At 36.2% G+C, this 19,265-nt stretch overlaps 1 protein-coding gene across 1 annotated transcript in view; it reads right to left on the bottom strand.

Annotated features, from left to right (window-relative positions):
* The window catches only part of LOC127138798 (uncharacterized), an 83,656-nt gene that overhangs the window by 19,345 nt on the left and 45,046 nt on the right, over positions 1-19,265 (bottom strand). The window contains exons 29-40 of the mRNA XM_051065332.1: positions 18,895-19,008; positions 18,534-18,718; positions 16,602-16,710; positions 16,386-16,529; positions 11,416-11,691; positions 10,562-11,233; positions 9,339-9,545; positions 8,435-8,538; positions 7,764-8,059; positions 7,524-7,608; positions 5,903-6,598; positions 5,491-5,809 (exon numbers count right to left, since the gene is read on the bottom strand). Of these exons, the coding sequence (XP_050921289.1) occupies positions 5,491-5,809; positions 5,903-6,598; positions 7,524-7,608; positions 7,764-8,059; positions 8,435-8,538; positions 9,339-9,545; positions 10,562-11,233; positions 11,416-11,691; positions 16,386-16,529; positions 16,602-16,710; positions 18,534-18,718; positions 18,895-19,008 (3,207 nt within the window). The remainder of the gene's footprint in view (positions 1-5,490; positions 5,810-5,902; positions 6,599-7,523; positions 7,609-7,763; positions 8,060-8,434; positions 8,539-9,338; positions 9,546-10,561; positions 11,234-11,415; positions 11,692-16,385; positions 16,530-16,601; positions 16,711-18,533; positions 18,719-18,894; positions 19,009-19,265) is intronic.

Here is a 19,265-nt window from a genome sequence, read left to right as displayed (position 1 = left end):
AGAGCTTTACTTATTGAGGAAAAGAATGAGGTTCTCACAAAAAAGGGAAGTTCATGGAGGGATAGAGGGGAAACTCTGAGGATCAAGGATCCTGGAGACTTTGGGGGTTCTAAGAAAGAGGATGAAAAGGCTAATACTGAGGGGAATGAGAAATTTAAGGGGAGGAGGTTGAACCCTGCAGAACTGGAGGAAAGGAGTAAAAAAGGATTTTGTTTCAAATGTGAGGACAAATGGAACAGGGAAGACATTTGCAGATTCAAGCATATGAGTCTGAAACTATGTGAAGATAGTAGTGGCGAAGAGGAAACAGAGGAAAACATAAGGATCCAACCACACTAGCTTGAGGAACAGGTGGAAAAATTGCAGACTTTACGGTTGTCTATGCAAAGTAAGGAGGGTTTTACTTCCAATAAATCTTTCAAAGTATTGGTGAAAGTGAAAGACATGGAGTTGCTGACCTTGATTGACTCAAGAGCAACCAACAACTTTATTGACCCTAGGTTGGTGGAGTTAGACTTGAAAGTAGTGGAAACCCCGACTTATGTGATTGAGGTGGGAAATGGAGAGAGAGTAAAAACCAAGGGATTTGTGAAGGATTAACATTTGAGATGCAAGGAATGGAATGTAATTAACATTTCTTTTTGATGGACTTGGGAGGGTCAGATATGGTGCTAGGGATGGATTGGCTAGCTAGCCTAGGAAACATTTAGGCTAATTTGGAGATGTATGTTTGAAATGGGAATGGGAGGGCCAGAAATACAAGATACAAGGGGATCCTGCTTTGTGCACCAGACAAGCCTATTGGAAGGCTATGGCTAAAGCCTTGATTGATGAAGGGTTGGGATTCTACCTGCAAACCCTAGAAACTGACACAGGGTTGTCCCTTCCTGAGTTGACAGAATGGGGAGAAGTGTTAGATCCCTTTGAAGAGGTGTTCCATTTACCTACAAGGCTACCTCCTATGACGGATCATGATCATGCTATTATGCTTAAAGCCGAGACTGCTATACCCAATCTTAGGCCCTATAGGTATCCTTCTTACCAGAAGCATGAGATTGAGAAGATAGTGAGAGATATGTTACAAGCTGGCATCATAAGGCATAGCACCAGTCCTTTTTCAAGTCCAGTTTTATTGGTGAAAAAGAAGGATGGAGGCTGGAGGTTCTGCACTAACTATAGGGTTTTGAATAAGGTAACTATCCCTAACAAATTCCATATACCTGTCATTGAGGAGTTGTTAGATGAGTTAGGAGGTGCTCTGATTTTCTCTAAGCTGGATTTGAAGTTTGGATATCATCAAATCAGGATGAAAGAGGAGGATGTCGCCAAGACTGCATTTAGAACCCATGAGGGTCACTATGAGTACCTAGTGATGCCCTTTTGGTTGACAAATGCCCCATCAACATTCCAAGCTTTAATGAATGGAGTATTAAAGCCTTATCTAAGAAAATTTTGCTTGGTTTTCTTTGATGACATATTGATATACAGTAAGAGTATGGAGGAACACAAGGAACATCTAGCTATGATCTTAAAAGTGCTACTACAACAGAAATTATATGCTAATAAGAAGAAGTGATCTTTTGGTCAAAAGGAGATTGAGTATTTGGGACACATCATTTCTGGAAAGGGAGTATCTGTTGATCCCAAGAAAATAGGGGACATGCTCAAGTGGCCCATACCTAAGGATTTAAAAGGGTTAAGGGGATTCTTAGGTTTAACAGAGTACTTTAGGAAATTTATGAGAAACTATGGAAAGATTGCTTGGCCTCAAACCCGATTACTCAAAAAGATAGCTTAAAATGGAATCAGGAAGCTCAAGTGGCCTTGGAGGGGCTAAAAGTAGCTATGACCACTATCCCTGTCCTAGCTATGCCAAATTTTGACAAAGAGTTTGTATTGGAAATTGATGGCTCTGGGAAAGGAATAGGAGTTGTCCTAATGCAGGAAGAGAGGCCTATTTGTTACATGAGCCAAACATTATCTGACAGGGCTCAACAAAAATCAATTTATGAGAGGGAACTTATGGCTATTGTGACTGCCATTCAAAAATGGCTACCCTATTTAATGGGCAGACACTTTAAGGTCCACACTGACAAGAAGAGTCTTAAATTAATCACTAAGTAGAGAATAATAGGGGAAGAACAACATAAATGGTTTCCAAACTTTTAGGGTTTGACTTTGAGATTAAGTACAAACCTGGAAGGGAAAACAATGTTGCAGACTCCTTATCCAGGCAATTGCAGTATGCTCACATCACAACCATTCAATGTGAAGCTTGGGAAGGGTTGGAAGATGAAGTACAGAAAGATGATAAGCTGAAAGCTATTGTGCAGGCACTAGTATCAGACCCTTGTAGCCATAAAGGGTTTCAACTTAAAGGGGGGAGATTGTTTCATGAAGCCAGAGTAGTGATTCCAAAGCAATCACCAAGAGTGGCTTGGATTCTCAATGAGTTTCATGATACAGCCGTAGGTGGACACTTAAGGACATACAAAAGAATTGTTAGTGTGGTGTATTGGGAAGGCATGAGAAAGAAAATCCAGGAATATGTGCAGGCTTGTGAATGTGCCAAAGGAACAAATATCAGACCTTGGCATCTGGAGGATTGTTCCAACCTTTGCCAATACCAACTCAGATATGGAGTGATATATCCATGGGTTTTATTGGAGGATTGCCTAAAGTTCAAGGAGTAGATATAGTCATGGTAGTAGTGCATAGGCTGACAAAATATGCTCATTTTCTATCTATCAGCCACCCTTATAAAATCGGTTTAATCCGGTTAGTAGAGTGAGAATTGCCCCCACTTATAAACTCATGTTCAGACCATATACTATCCGATGTGGGACTCTTAACACCCCCTCTCACGCTCAGGATTAGACAACTGGAGAGTGGAAATAAATGGTGGGTGATCCAATAGCGAAAAAGATAATAGATGGTCCACCGGATCTTAAACGAAGCTCTTGATACCATGTTAAGAATGTGTGGTTGGACCTAACTCAACCCTACAAAATCGGTTTAATCTGGTTGGTAGAGTGAGGATTGCCCCCACTTATAAACTCATGTTCAGACCATATACTATCCGATGTGGGACTCTTAACACCCCCTCTCACGCTCAGGACTAGACAACTGGAGAGTGGACATAAATGGTGAGTGATCCAATAGCGAAAAAGATAATAAGTGGCCCACCGGATCTTAAACGAAGCTCTTGATACCATGTTAAGAATGTGTGGTTGAGCCTAACTGAACCCTACAAAACCGGTTAGTAAGGTGAGGATTGTCCCCACTTATAAACACAATACAGGCCATATCTCAGCAATGTGGGACAAAATCCACCCCTTAAAAGTAAACACAATGAAGATGTTAGGGACTGCAATGAGGCAAGCCAAAGTGCCACAATTAACGCGACTAGGGGTGAACCGCAATTAAGGCGGAAAACCCAACACCCCCTCACGCTTGGGCCTCAATGAGCCCGAAGCGTGGACGATGCAGGAAGCCCAACAATGAATCTAGGATAGACTCTGATACCATGTTAAGTTTGTGTGGTTGAGCCTAACTCAACCTTATTCAGCCAAGGAAATTACAGAGTTGTTCATTCAGGAAGTGGTCAGATTACATGGATTCCCTAGCTCCATAGTATCTGACAGAGATAAAGTTTTTCTAAACAATTTTTGTTCTGAATTGTTTAAACAAGTAGACACTAAATTGAAGTACAACAGTGTATACCATTCTCAGTCAGATGGAAAAACTGAAGTAGTGAATAGATATTTAGAAACTTATCTAAGATGTGTGACTGACTTGAAACCCAAACAATGTCCTTAGTGGCTAGCTTGGACAGAGTATTAGTATAATACCAATTATCATGTCGCCTTGAAGACTACTCCTTTTGAGGCTTTGTATGGCAGAGTCCCACTTGTGTTAGTGAAGGGAGACACCTCTTTTTCAGCAGTAGATTAGGTCAATAAGTTGATAGCTGAGAGGAATATGATGCTCAAGGAAATGCAGGAGCAGTTGCTTAAGGCTCAGGATGTTATTAGAAGCCAAGCCAATAAGCATAGAAGACAGGAGGACTATGAGGTGGGGGGATGGTATTCTTGAAGATTCAACCTTATAAGATGAAGAAATTAGCCAAGAGAGTGAATCAAAAACTAAACCCTAGATACTATGGACCTTATGAGATATTGCAGAAGATAGGTGCAGTGGCTTACAAGCTAAAACTACCTGAAGACACTAGGGTACATCCAGTCTTCCATGCCTCCTATTAAAGAAAGCTGCCACACCTAACATGGAACCTCAACCACTACCAGCTTGTATGAATGAAGAGTGGCATCTGGAACCTACCCCTGAGAAAGTACTAGAGGCTAGGAGGAATGAACAAGAAGAAGTTGAGATTTTAGTGAATTGGAAGAACCTGCCAGATTTTGAAAACTCGTGGGAATTAATACACGGAATGAGGACAGAATTTCCATCATCTCTCCTTGTGGTCAAGGAGAGTTTTGAAGGAGGGAGAATTGGTAGATATGAAAAATGTTATGAGAGGACACATAAGAGGAGAGAGGGAGGAATGACTCACACATAAAATAAATTTTGTTAAAGTTGCACATGGGTTGGCCATGTGGCTACAGCTGAGTGGAGAGAGAATCTAGATCTCAGAGAATAAATCATGAGGGAAAGTTCCATTCTACTTATGCATGTTTTGAGTGGAGAAAAGCCCTAGGAGAGATAGACCTCTCGAAGTGCCTCTTTTTCAGCTTTCTATTTCTCTTTTTGTGCAATTCTTGTACTACTAGATCCCATTTGAACTATAGTACTGAATAATATTCGATTTCTTCTAATCTTTTTGTGTACTGTTTAATTTTCTCTTATATGCTAAATTGATCTTATCAATGTCCCAAGAAATCCTTACAATTGGTTTGGAAAAGATCAACAGGGTGACCTTGTGGATACTTTGTTCTATTAATACATACTTGGTTCTATTAACCACTGGCAAAGGTTTGTCAAAGACTCATCAGGAAATATAACTACTAATCACATAAATGGCCAGACATTGTTTTTGAATTACAGTGTTTCCAACAAAAGCAGAAGAGGGAGAGAAGAATAAAGACTTTTAATTGTTATGGTATGATATAACAATTTCTAATGATGACTCATGGTGACTATGGTAATACAATAAAAATTAGGCATGGTGGATATCTATGCATCAACTTGAGTGTTAGAAAAAATCATTTGAATTAGTTTAGACTACTTGAGTGTTAGCAGACTCGTCGGCATTGTCCTAACCAACTCTATCTTTAATATTCAATCTTTATATCTTTTAATTCTTTTCACGAGAGAATAATAGAATCGGTTATTATATCTTATCCTAAAGTAACATGAATAAGCATTACAATGAAACTTTTGTACATCACACATAAGCAACTATATTTGTTTTACTTTAGAAGACATTTGCAAAGCATTTTTAATGCAATCAGGGAAGTGAAAGTTATGTTTAACCTGATTTTCTACTTTCCAAATGCTCCAGGATTGAGGAGCTCTTGAGCTTGAAGATCTTGAAAGAGGAGTCTCAAAAATGTTTGCTTGGCTAACAAGATCCATCCTAGGGCAGCAAAACAAATTTGTACGTGGTGCTTCATCGGTTCTTGAGACAACACAACCTAAAGATACATAACCAGGAGGAGCAATGGGGTACCAGAAGAAAACTTCCTCAATCCCTTTCCCTACAATATGGGAAACTTTCGTAAATTGAAGAGGTTTTGAAGAGATGTCGGGATTGTCATTCTTGAATATTATTCCCAGTGCAGGAGGTTCAAGGCTGAAATGCAGGTAAAGAGAAAATATTAATCCCCATAAAACTTTCATCTAAAAGATAGATGGTAGAAAGGCTTAAAAGATAACAATGTCTAACCCTTCAGTGATGCAATCTCCCAAGACAGCATAACCATGACGTGCAATAGGTCGCCAAATAGAGACCGGGCGGCGGAGGTCGCTACCTTTGTCCCACCAAATCCTTTCAAAGTTGGGTGTAGACATATAGCAGTTAGTTGCTTTTGAAATGGATTTAAGAATATCCCATCCAGATGTATTCATGCTTTTAGCAGTCTGCTGATTATTATTTTCCTGGTCAGAATTTAAATCTGATACTGGAGCTACAAGAGGAACTCTATTTGAATTCCAAACAAGCAGATGATTTAAGTTGTAAAGTCCGTCTTTGAGAGGGCAACCAGAGGAAGAATGAGCAAAAAAAGAGCCAATAGCATTGTCAAGGCGCCATACGCTAAATCCAGAGGTAAACTGATAATTTGATGGGATATTAAATATGCAGTCCGAATACTTTGCTGATGTTACAAGATCAGAACGTAGGCAATGAACAACATGATTCGGGGGTGGTTGGTTCCCAACATGGGCTACACAGCCTAGTGCTGTGTATCCTGGGGGCGCAACAGGCATCCAAAGAGAACAATCACAGGCAGAAATAGAATGGCTATCACTTCCACCATCTTCAATATTCTGGAATGACCCAATAAGATGGAAATCAACTGGCTTCCTTACACGACCATATGTGTTACTTACTGCCATTACTGCCTGTGATGGAGGAACTGGCCTGAAAAGACATTGAACCAGAAAAAAAGTTTCACAAATAAAACTACTTGCAAAATAAGAACATCATATCACATTTAAAGTAGAACGTAGATGGAAAACAATATTCACTATTTTCCTGTATTCAAAAAATGTTTTCATCAATTGAAATCAATCAGCTAATAAGGAAATTAGTAGCGTAAGTCTTGGAAGATGTTTGAGCCATATGAGCTCACATGTAGTGTGCCCCATAGCTCAATACTCAACCTCTGCATTGGATATAACAACAGCATTTTAATAAGCTAACAATATCAATATATGGATCGTCTTTGGGATGTATATCCTGCCACATATGCATCTGTTGTATACAACAATATCTGAATGACCAATGTTTGTACATGTTGGAAATTTCGCCTTCATTGCACTCCACCCCTAATCGCCTAATTGCAGCATTTAGCTTACCTTCATTGCAGCCTCCAACACCTTCATTGTGTTAAATTTAAAGGGGTGGATTTAGTCCCACATTTCTTAGAGATATGTTTTGTAGTGTTTATAAAGTTTGGGCCACCCTCACCTTACAAGCCGGTTCTAAAGGCAAAGTAAAGCTCAACCCAAATTCTAAAAGTGCATACTAGACCTTTCCCAAGTAGTGTGATCTAACTAAAGACAATTTACAAAATTCTACAATAGGAATTAAATTTGTTTTACATTAAAGAAGAATATTTACATAGAAGATTATAAAGCCGATGGTATCAAATTAAATATTCTTTTGACAACACATATCTAAACTACAAATAAAATTTAAAGTTATTATCTTAAATGATACTTCATTGCATTTTACCGGATTCAAATTTAGTGATAACAAAGTTTTACACTGGTAGATTTTCATGGGTACAGTAATAAAAAAGTTGATTAAAAAGATTTGAACACAGCCAAAAAAAAAAGTATACCTTGACGTCACACAATCCCCTAATACAACATAATTAGCAGGAGCTTGAGGCCTCCAAAAGGTAATATTGTTGTTGGGACCAGTCTCTGCAAAAAAAAGAAGACCAAACAGTTCATTGTAAAAACCTGTTCTTTCAGCTATATGGTATAAAACATATAATAGTCCAGCAGCAAAGTTGAGCAGGCAAAAGTAAAATAAGAAAAAATTGTAATCACGCTATTCAACTTAATTAGGAAGAAACCTTTTTCAGACACCCAAATTCGGTCAAAGTTGGTGCATGGAACAAGGGGAGTTGCACTTCCCAAATTTAATGCAGCAGATGCCTGACTTTGAAGATTTAGTATAAGAGAAACAGCACTAAGTGAAAGATGAATACAAATGTCCGTTGATAGCAAAGATATATTTGTTTTATCCTTCACAGAAGTATATCCCCCTGAAACATCCACTGGATCTAGAATGATAAGACCAGAACCAGTTTCAACAGTAAAATCCTTCGCCAGGGCTCTAATCCAAGTGTCCTTTTCCTTGGAGGCATACCTACTCAAATAAACAGAGGAAATTTGCAGATCAAACACTTGCCGAGAAACTCGTTCAATTTTTAAAGAACGTATTAAGGAAAAGAAGAGAAATTGAACACTGCTTTGCTCAACTAAGCTGATAATGAAGGTTTTTAAAAAGAAAATTTCGAGAATGAATATGGAAATTCTTGGCAATAATAATTCCAATTGAGGAACAATTAACTAAATAAGTAGACACAATGTCTAATAAGTGGTTACCGGTTAATGGACTAACAGTATAATGGCATGATTAATCACTTAGTTAATTGTTCGTGAAGTGAACAGATTTTTGCCAAGAACTCCTAAACAATAATTTTCCCAAGAAAATTTAATGCGGACAGCAAAGACATCTCACATGAAGCTAAGGTCCAACTTTGCCCGGATAAGCTTCTCACTATAAGATGAATCATCGAGAAATGACTTAGTACCATCGTAGAAGGTGAACTCGGAAGAAACAACCTAACAAAAAAGCACAATAGCCATTAGACAGAAGACCACCAAAAAACAAAAAAGCAAAATAGAAAATGAAAGATGTCAAATCTTCAGGGGTAATGTGTTCTATTGAAAAGAGAAAACACAGTTAACACCGAAAAAATGCAATACAAACTATCTACACTAAATCAATAAACCATTTATGGAGCTTCTTATCACCTACTTGGATTGGTAGTGAAACTAATCAAGGATAATCGTTTATTCAGTATGATGCAGACTGATAGATTAGACATATTATGTCTCAAATAGAACCTCAGACAACAAAAAACTACTAGGAGAAGCATTGAGCAATTTTAAAGCACAAATATTCCTATTTCAGAAGAGATATGAAGTTCTAATCCAATTGAGAGATAAGATAGGTCAAAACAAATAGACTTCAAATTATCAAATTATAAATTATTGATAATTGAACTCCCAAATTGCAAATCCCAATCACAAATTATAATTCATAAAAAATAAATCATCCATCAAGCTGCATTCTCTACATGACTGTTTTTTTTATACCATGACGGCTTATAATTGCACTTGTCTTCCTCTTGCTTACAAACTATTTTCAGCACAAAGGAAAAATAAAATAAAAGCTATAATGTGATTCAGAAAAACTGCAAAGATCCAATGCACAAGTTTTGATCAACAAAGCATAAGCATACAAAGAGATCCAACTAAGATGATGGTAACATCTAAAACGCATATAAAGTTTTGGTCAAATGTGACTGTGGCGTTAGAAGTTGTGTGCATATAATTCCAGGAAATGTGAAGCATATTACCTGGGTTTCAAACGTAAAACTTTGAGTTCCATTTGATTCACTTTGAGAATATACGGAAGACCCTGATGTTTGATTTATGGTTTCAAGGCTTTGCTCATCATAAGAAGACAAATCACCTGGAACGACAATGTCCACACCATCTTCAATAGAGGTTGAGTAGCTGCTATCATTACTCAGGTACGTATACTTCCTTAGTAGAGAACCATTCTGATAGATAAATAACAAAGACATAAGCTTCTAATATAAATCAACTCCTAATACATAGGCAATAAATTCTTTTTAAAATTCTCATTCTTCAAAGTACAGTATCTATGGCCTATTTCTCTGCCCCAATTTGACCAAATAAGAAATCTTAAGAAAAAACTATATCAATGGAAATAAAGAAAGAAACATATCAATGGAAATAAAGATGTGACAAGACATTCCCCTTAACGAGGTGAAAAAAAATTTAAGCAGCAGGGACAAACAAAATAACATAAACCATCTCCTCTCCCGAGTTCTAATAAAAAAACTACTGACCATATACAATAAAGTGTTCTAAATTTGAGCAAACAAGAGATTTGGATAAAACTTTGCACATTCGACTTGAAGATAGACATTTTGCAAAGTATTATCAATATTAATCATGTTAAGAGTCTCGCATCGGACAATATATGGTTTGAACATATGTTTTAAGTGAGGGAAATCCTCACATTACAAACCAGTTTTGTAGGGTTAAGTTAGGTTCAACCACAATTCTAAGATGGTAACAAAGTCCGGTTCAAAATCCGTTGGACCACCTGCTATCAGGTTTCCACTATCGAGCCCCCCACCATTTACATCCAAACATCAAGCCCAATAGTGTTGGAGATGTATTAAGAGTCCCACATCAGACAATATATAGTTTGGACATGTATTAAGAGTCTCAAATCAGACAATATCTAGTTTGGACATATGTTTATAAACGGGGTAATCATCATCTTACAAGTCGGTTTTGTAGGTTGAGTTAGGCGAAACTTATAAACATATGTTCATAGCACATATTGTCTGATGTGCGACTCTTAACATACCCCTCAAGTCCAACACTATTGGGTTTAGTGTTGGAAATAAATGGTGGGTGGCCCGATAGCAGAAACCAAAGAGCAGGGTTGAGTTAGACTCAACCACAATTCTAAGAAATCACATTGTGGAAGATTTTGATTCCTATGGAGCTAATAGTTCCCCAAACATAAAGAAGTTATTACCTCAATTTTTACATTAACAAATCGCAACCTTTTGCCACGTCCAATGACTATAATTGGTCTAGATCTTGTACTGCGGACTTCTTTTGTATCTGTTTCAACAGAAAGACAAATAACCTTTCCACAGCCATCATATGTATATTCGTCAATGCCTACACAATCTGCAACTAACTGTTTAGATGGGGAGAGGTGCACCACATCTTCTTCCTGCCTGTAAACTGCTTCCATCAGCACTATGCTACTGTTTTTGCTAATGGGATCATTCTTTGGATCCATTGTTTCCTCTCTTCCCGTGAGTGCTCCAAGAGAAGGCACAAAAAACTCTGCCACTGCAAGAAGAAAATCTGGCACAACAAGGACTCGAGGCTGCTGCACACGAATTACAAATGATTGTGATGACATACGCCACCTATAGTCCATCAAGAACATTGTTGAAATGGGTGTATCATCAATTCCAGCTTCACTGCTTGACTTCCGAAAGCTAACTGGGTTAAACAAAACGGGAACCTTTATAGTACCGGCTTGTTTCAAAGCATCAGTGGAAGATCCAAGCATCAGGCGCATTTCAGGTTTCGTATCAGGGCGAAAATCTAGAATAGAAAATTTTGGAATTGTCACAAACAGGTCTGTCTCTGATGAAGATGTCATGCGATATGAAACCCATAGACCTTCCAGCTGCAAAAATAAAGCAATTCAAAAAATGAGAATAAAGGTTAGCACATATAATTCAGACATATCATGATGAAAAATAAGCTCATTCATTTAGTTAAAACAAAACCAAAACACTATGAAACTGTCATGGAAACAGCTTCTTATGTATATATAGACAAAGTGAATCATGTGCAAAATATACACACCGCAATATGAGCCAATGGAGACTCCCCATCAGTGCCATTACAAAGCTCCAGCAAGGCATGGTTCACCACAACAGATATAATTGTAACTGTTTGAGACAACAAAATTTGACCGTTCAAGTTAACCTTATCAACCAGAAGCTTAATAGTATCCTTCGAATCAGATTTTCCACCCCGAAAACTAGCAGGAAGCCTTGGTTCTTCTGATAAATTCATGAATGTACAATCCAAAATCACCTTATATTCTTTATCAGACATTATACCATGCAATAGATCCACCTGCTCAAGAGATCAGAAAATTAACTTGAGAATAGTTTTTTGAGTGAAATACAACTAAAGCATGCAATCACAGCCTATGAAACACGGATACTTCTAGGATTAGGCATGTCGGAGTGTCCGACACTTGTACGACACATGTAAATGTTATTTTTTTAAGCACGCCTTATACATTATTTGGACAAACTTCAAACACATCTAAAAGGGTTAAAGAAGTGTCGAAGCAATGTTGATCAATGAAGAATTAAAAATATTAAATTTTATGAGAATATTTTAAACTCTTTGTATAGTAAATGGATGAATAAGATCATATATGTAGCGGTATCGGTGTCTTTTGTTTTTAATATTATTGTGTCAGACACTCTGTGTCATGTCGTTTTCCAATATCCGTGTCATTGCTTCATAGATCATAGCAATTTATGATATGGAAGCATTGTGGGTTTAGAGTTTAGGAGGATATAAACCGATAATTGAAGGGAATTGAGAGAAATTTAAAGACAAAATTAGTGGTATCTGAAAATCACTCAGTCTAATTTTGGCTTGCAGCAGTATTTATACTTGAGTATCATTCTAGAAGATTTGCATAACGCACACACACACGTCCTGAAAACTAAACAGCACAGAGTAATACATTATCATAAAAATGGTGTATCCTCAAATAAAGTAACATCTACTGATATATAAAAACGATGTGTAGAAACAGAATAACACAGATACCCGTTTTGAGTTTTAGAATAGACCAAAAACACACATTTGATAGCTCGTGCAGACAATTTATCCGGCCAGGAGAGAGATCATGAACAAAACATGTAGAGCCAAACACACAAAGAAGGACATCATACAACATGTCCTTTGGAAACTTATCATCCAATATTGAGGATGTCATGCGGTTTATCAAATAACAAGCAGTAAGAATAACATAACCTGTTGTGGTGTGTATGCACAACTAGATTGGTGTGTGTGTGGGCATTGATCAACAAGCTTTGAGTCGCATCAACTAAATGACAATGTTTTCTTTCAACAACACCTGTTGTGGTGTGTATGCACAACTAGATTGGTGTGTAATAACTTGAGAAGCCAAGAAAGAGTTGAACGGTGCAGAAAAATATTCTTTTGTGTTCATTCTATAAAATTCAAATTACTTTTCTAAATCGGTTCTTAATCTCTGAACAATCCTTCAATAAAACTATCCAGGCGCATCTAAAAAGGTCATCAATGAAAGTGGCATAATATTTGTATCCCAAAGGAGATGACACACGACTAAGACCCCCCAAAATCATAATGAACAATATCGAAGGAGAGATGGATCTTTCATTGGAGCTGCTTGAAAAAGATGCTCCAACATGTTATGATTCACAATCCAATGACTTTAAATGTGGAAGCTCAGGAACCAACGTATTTTATTTATCTAAACTTAAATGACCCAAACGACGATGAATGATATCCGAAAATGCAAAAACGCCACAAATGGGTGGGTGGATGACGATGAAGGTAGTATTTCCAATTTCCTTTCCCGTACTGCAGTCCTGTATAGAGAAAGACTCGGAGAAGAATTTTATGGAATAATTGAGAGAGCAAGTACATTTACTGATTGAAATCAAATTAAAGGGACCATGTATAAATAACACATATTTCAATGATAGCGATGGTAGAGATGAAGCTTAGCAGTAACTTGTGCCTTAGAACCATTAGCAATAGCAGTGTTGTCAAATTGCGGCCATGGTGGCGCTATTGCGGATTGCGGTTGCGGAAATTCAAGATAACACAATGGAGAAGTTATGGCGCGGCGGATTGCGGTTGCGGAAATTCAAGATAGCGCAATGGAGAAGCTATGGCGTGGCGGATTTTAAATTGCGGTGCCATGGCGGACACCACGAGTTTAATGTTCATGGTAGCATAGCAGAAACTGCGGGTTATTTTTTAAAAAGGGTAATGCTAACTTGTGCCCTTGGGGCACAAGTTAAGAGATAAATATAGTAAAAAATTATTGGAAATTGTGCCTTAAATTTAATACAACTTTATAATTAATGCTTTTATTGTTTTCTTAATATGAATTTTCTATTTATAGATCTTTTAACATGTGCCCTTGGGGCACAAGTTAGCATTACCCTTTTAAAAATAAACTGAAAAGTTTGTGTCTCTGTATTATTTTACTCAACCCCAATTGTAATTCTCATTAAATACCAATAACCCTCATTAAACACAAATAATTACTCTGATTAAATATTTAGAAAACTAAAACATGTTGCAACCTTTCTATTATCCACGTTTCTTCTTTTCCCTATGTGTATCCTTCTTTTGTTGTTTTTCTTGTGTTCTACTTGTGTATCCCTTCTTTTCTAATGTTCTTCTTTTTCCTGTTTCGGTTACATGTTACTGCTGTTTATTTTTTACTTCTAGTTTTTCTCCAGCTCTGTTTTTATAGTGCTGTATTTTTCTCTCTTTATTAGTTCTCTTTATGAGTGCTCTGTTATTTTTTACTACTTTTTTCTAGTTTATGTTACATTGTTATTACTATTTTTGTTTTTTAGTTCTGTTTTTAGGTATTTGAGACATGCGTCATCTATTTTATTTACTTTACAATGTCTATTTTGAAGAACTTGAGATATGAATTATAGTCTCCTCCCTATATAATTCTGTTTTTCAAGCCTTAAGAATTCAATTTTTTTGGTACTGTTACTGTTTATATATATATATATATATATATATATATATATATATATATATATATATATATATATATATATATATATATCCTCATAAAAAGTGTCTCATTTGTACTTTTTCTTTGTCTCAAAATAATTGTCCATTTATATTATCAATATAACATTTATTATTATTTTTCTACTGCTATACCCCTATTCATTAACCTTCACTTCATTCAATCAACTACTTCATTAACTACATTTAATAAGGGTATTCTAGTAAATGATATTAGTTTTTTCACTAAAACCAACACAGTTAATCATTTTCTTAAGAACCGTGCATTGCTCAAATAAAACACTTTTTATGAGACGGAGAGAGTATATAATAACGTTTTTTGTTTGTCCGCCATGCTTCCGCAATTTTCCGTTCCGCCATATTTTCATGGCGGATTTTTGGTTCGCCGCAATTTTCCGCAATCCGCCATAAACAACACTGAGCAATAGTAATAATGTGAGGTATTTTAAGAGTTATAAATTAGAGATAAGAGGCGGATAACCAACTACTTGATCAGAAACACCAGAATCTAAAATTCATGATCCCCCACACAATGAGATAGGCAAGTCGTAGACTGTTGTCCCAAACACCCAAAACAACAACAAACTGCAGGAAAAAAAAACTCCGCTACAAGGCGGCTAGGGTTTAGGCGGAAGCGAATCCCCCAAAATCGGGAGCTCTTGATACCATGTTGTGAAATATTTTACTGATATATTGAAAAGTGAAGTCTTATATCTACATGCTTTAAATAAAAGAGAATAGAAAACCTAATGAGCTTTGACTAATGGACCTCATTACTAATAGAAATAATTACTATTTACAATCTAATATTTACAACACTCCCCCTCAAGCTGGTGAATGGATATCTATCATTCCCAGCTTGCAAGTAAGTTGCCTGAATCTTTCTGTTGGTAAGCCTTTTGTTAACACATCTGCCAGCTGTTGTTAAGAGTCCCACATCGGACAATATATGGCCTGAACATGAGTTTATAAATGGGGGCAATCCTCACTCTATCAACCGGTTTTGTAGGGTTGAGTTAGGCCCAATCACACTTCTTAACATGGTATCAGAGTCTCGTTTAAGATCCGGTGGGCCACCTATTATGGTTTCTGCTATCGGGCCACCCACAATTTATTTCCACGCTCCAGATGTCCAGTCCTGGGCGTGAGGGGGTGTGTTAAGAGTCCCACATCGGACAATATATGGCCTGAACATGAGTTTATAAATGGGGGCAATCAAGCTACTAAGAAAAATTACCTTTGATTTTCTTAGATGATACAAAAACGGAAAGGCTCTCAATGTCGTGGTTGTGGGTGTGTGCCCCACGGTGACCAAAGGACAGGTAAATAAATAAAATTAGGGTAAGTCTTGACGACGGAACCCAAAGATAAATAATGCTATTATATGTAAAGGATGAGAGAAAAATATTGACTTGATTCAAAAGACTCAATATTAATTACTGTTCATTGGATACATAAACTCAATCTTAAATCAAGAACAAATCATTATAATAAAAACTAATATCAATCTGATACTAAGAGATACAATTATACTAACTTTTAGATTTTATAAATTTTAATTCATAGGTCTAAAATTATACTTAATACCACGAAAATTAGGATTCGTTCATAATCGGGAGTCAGCATTCTATTTTATGTCTTCTCCCTCACCTGATTACAAATAAAACAGCCTCATACCCAAGATTTTATAATCTTTCAAATTCAATAACTTCCTCTCTTTTAAATAAAAGCAACTCTTATAATATATCTAAATCCTAGTTTCAGAAGCTCAACCAGAAAATATTATTAAATCTTATCTTTAAACTTCCTCAAACAAATAAACACGTTAATACGTTTTTGCAATTTGGTGAAAAAACTCATTAGAAAATTTTGACATTGCACCCTACTTATCAGTTCATATAACCTGAAAAGAAGGTAGTTTTACACATCTCGAGGGATATAAAATACAAACATTAGACATTGGTGTTTAAAGTTACCTTCACTTCAAGTGAAAATGTCGGAACTTTTCGAAAGACATCCCTCAAACTTCGACGAACAAATATATCAAGTCCTTGACCTTCCCGTATCATTGGTTTTCCAAGACAACCATCGATTCCAACAGACATGTTAATACCCAGAATCTGTAATTCATTTAGAGTCAGGAATATGTCAAGTATTTTAATCGTGATAGGTCATATGACAGAAATGTATACCTGAGCATGAAGAACATCAATATGCACAGCTGAAGGGTCTTCTTCTTGAGATCCATGCCAACTGAATTCATTTTTAATCTGAAGCTTTCCCAGATCAAGTTGTATAAAACTGGAAGTGAATAAAGCAATTGCATTTCAGCTTGTAAGATACAAAAACAATTTACGATCTTTCACCTTATAACTTAGGCTATTACAAGAATAAATGTATCATATATGACATACATCATAGTCCCTATGACCGAGTGGATAGGTCTCCAATCCTTGCCATCACTTAGCTTCTATATATAGCTTAAGTTTTAGCACAACATACAAGTGAACATATGCATTGCCTGTACCTCAAACACAGAGTACACTAAGCACAGGGGCATTTTAAGCATAAAAAGTTAAATTTTTTGATGTTGCCAGTTCCTTAACATAAATGAAAGTACACATTTTTATTACTAGAGAAAAAGAATACAAGGAAAAAGAGTGGAAACTGAAATAAAGATACTCAGTAAAAATAGTTAGTCATGAATTCAATTCTTACTAGCACTATTCACTTCTAATACAACTGTTTTCTTTTCTAATATGTAATTACAGGAAGATGTCATTGTAAACCCATCTATAGATAACAAACAAAAGAGTAACATCCACCAATTGAAATACATTTACACACCACCAATAATTAAACATAACTCTTCCATGAAAATCCTAATCTTGATTTGTTAAATCTTAATGATATTTTAAGTCTTATGCTTCCTTTATTCTTTCTGAACTAAAGAAATTGCCCCTGCCCATAAATCTATCAAATTTCCATTTGTAATCCATCATCAAAATGACAAGCATCCAAAGGAAAGAAAGGAAAATAATTAACTTTTAACAGCATTTCGTCCACCTGAAACACTAAAGCATATATGACACAAATGCTTAAGCATACAGTGTCACATTTGATGTAATTTAATGTGACATTCAAGTATGTCAATATTAAGATAGTGTAGTTTCTTCCTATTAAAGGAGAGATTAGTGAAAGATTCACCGCAATAGGACTTCTCCCCCCCAGAGGATTATCCCTCTAAACAGATTTTGTTACACACCGTATCTGAATCTGTTGTGATGCAGTCAGAGAATTTCCGTTATAACTAACTAACTGATTATCCCTCTAAACAGATTTTGTTACACACCGTCGGTAAAATGGCTACAGCCAGTAATCTCTTATTCCCTAGATTCTCTATAAATAGGATTTTCACCTATTGTAATTGTTAAGAATGTGTGATTGGGCCTAACTCAACCCTACAAAACCGGTTGGTAGAGTGAGGATTGCCTCCATTCTTAACACACCCCCTCACGCCCAGGACTGGACATCTGGAGCGTGGAAATAAATGGTGGGTGGCCCGATAGCGGAAACCATAGTAGGTGGCCCACCGGATCTTAAACGAGGCTCTGATACCAAGCTAAGAATGTGTGATTGGGCCTAACTCAACCCTACAAAACCGGTTGGTAGAGTGAGGACTGCCTCCATTTATAAACACATGTTCAGACCATATATTGTCCAATGTAGGACTCTTAACAGTAATAACTAACATAATTCGGTCAAAATAACTCGGAAGCTGAGATTCAGCATTCAGTTCATAATTCTCTCTATATTTCAGCATTTATGAATTGCACAAAACTACATCTTCAGAAATTCTAATATAGATATCAGATCCTGGTTATAAGTGGAGTTTACACTGAGTGCCTAGACCATCATAAAAAATCACCAACCACTTAGGTACACTACAATAATATGAATAATAAATATGATACACTACAATGTGTAGTAACCCTCCTATTTATATTAATAGGTTAAAAGAGTAATATATAAAAAACACACAAATTGGCACAGCCGATAATACTTAATACTAAACCTAGTAATATATTATTATAATATAATTCTTAATAATAAAATTTACTTACTCTTTACTTTTTGAGTTCCTTGGAACAATGATAATTGGTGTGTCAAGTGCAAGATCCAGCTTGAGTGCAGTAGCTCCATCTATTTCATATTTCTGAATCAACCATTCAAATCCTCCAACTTTATCAACAAGTTTGATTGCTTCTTCAGTATGAGGGGATGCCAGTTCCATAAAGTACACGGTTATCTACAGAGGTAAAGCATGAAGTATTTAGTCATTTCTTTTTTTTTTTAGAAATATATCAAATGTGAATGAACCCATAGAACACACAGATTTAAATTTCTATCCAAAAACCTGTCTCAAAGCAGGAGAGAAGTACAGATTTTAATTTATGTCCAAATTTGTAAATTTTTCAAGCGTACCTCTTGAACAAACCTATAAAGGAAAACAATGCGAACAGCTGAAAGTTGACCTTGCAAGCTGTAGTCATATCCTTCATAATCATCGTCTTCAACACTATAAGAATTAAATTTGAACTGAAAAAAAAATATAAAAAAATAAATGACTCATATTTTCCCTTCAAAGCATATAAATGATAATAACAATTCTTAGAATTATGATTGGGCCAAACACAACCTTACAAAACCGGATTGTAAGGTGAAGATTACCTAATAGTGATACTTAGTCTTTAATAATAATATTCTCCTAAAATATTCCTTTTCTATATGAGGTTGTAATCTTCCTATTTATAACATCTATTGCTAAAGAATAAAATATAACAGTATTTTCTATT

The sequence above is a fragment of the Lathyrus oleraceus genome, chromosome 4 (assembly GCF_024323335.1).
Source record: "Lathyrus oleraceus cultivar Zhongwan6 chromosome 4, CAAS_Psat_ZW6_1.0, whole genome shotgun sequence".
NCBI lineage: Eukaryota > Viridiplantae > Streptophyta > Magnoliopsida > Fabales > Fabaceae > Lathyrus > Lathyrus oleraceus.
The sequence above is the reverse complement of the archived record's forward strand: the minus strand, read 5'-3'. Positions and strand labels throughout refer to the sequence as shown.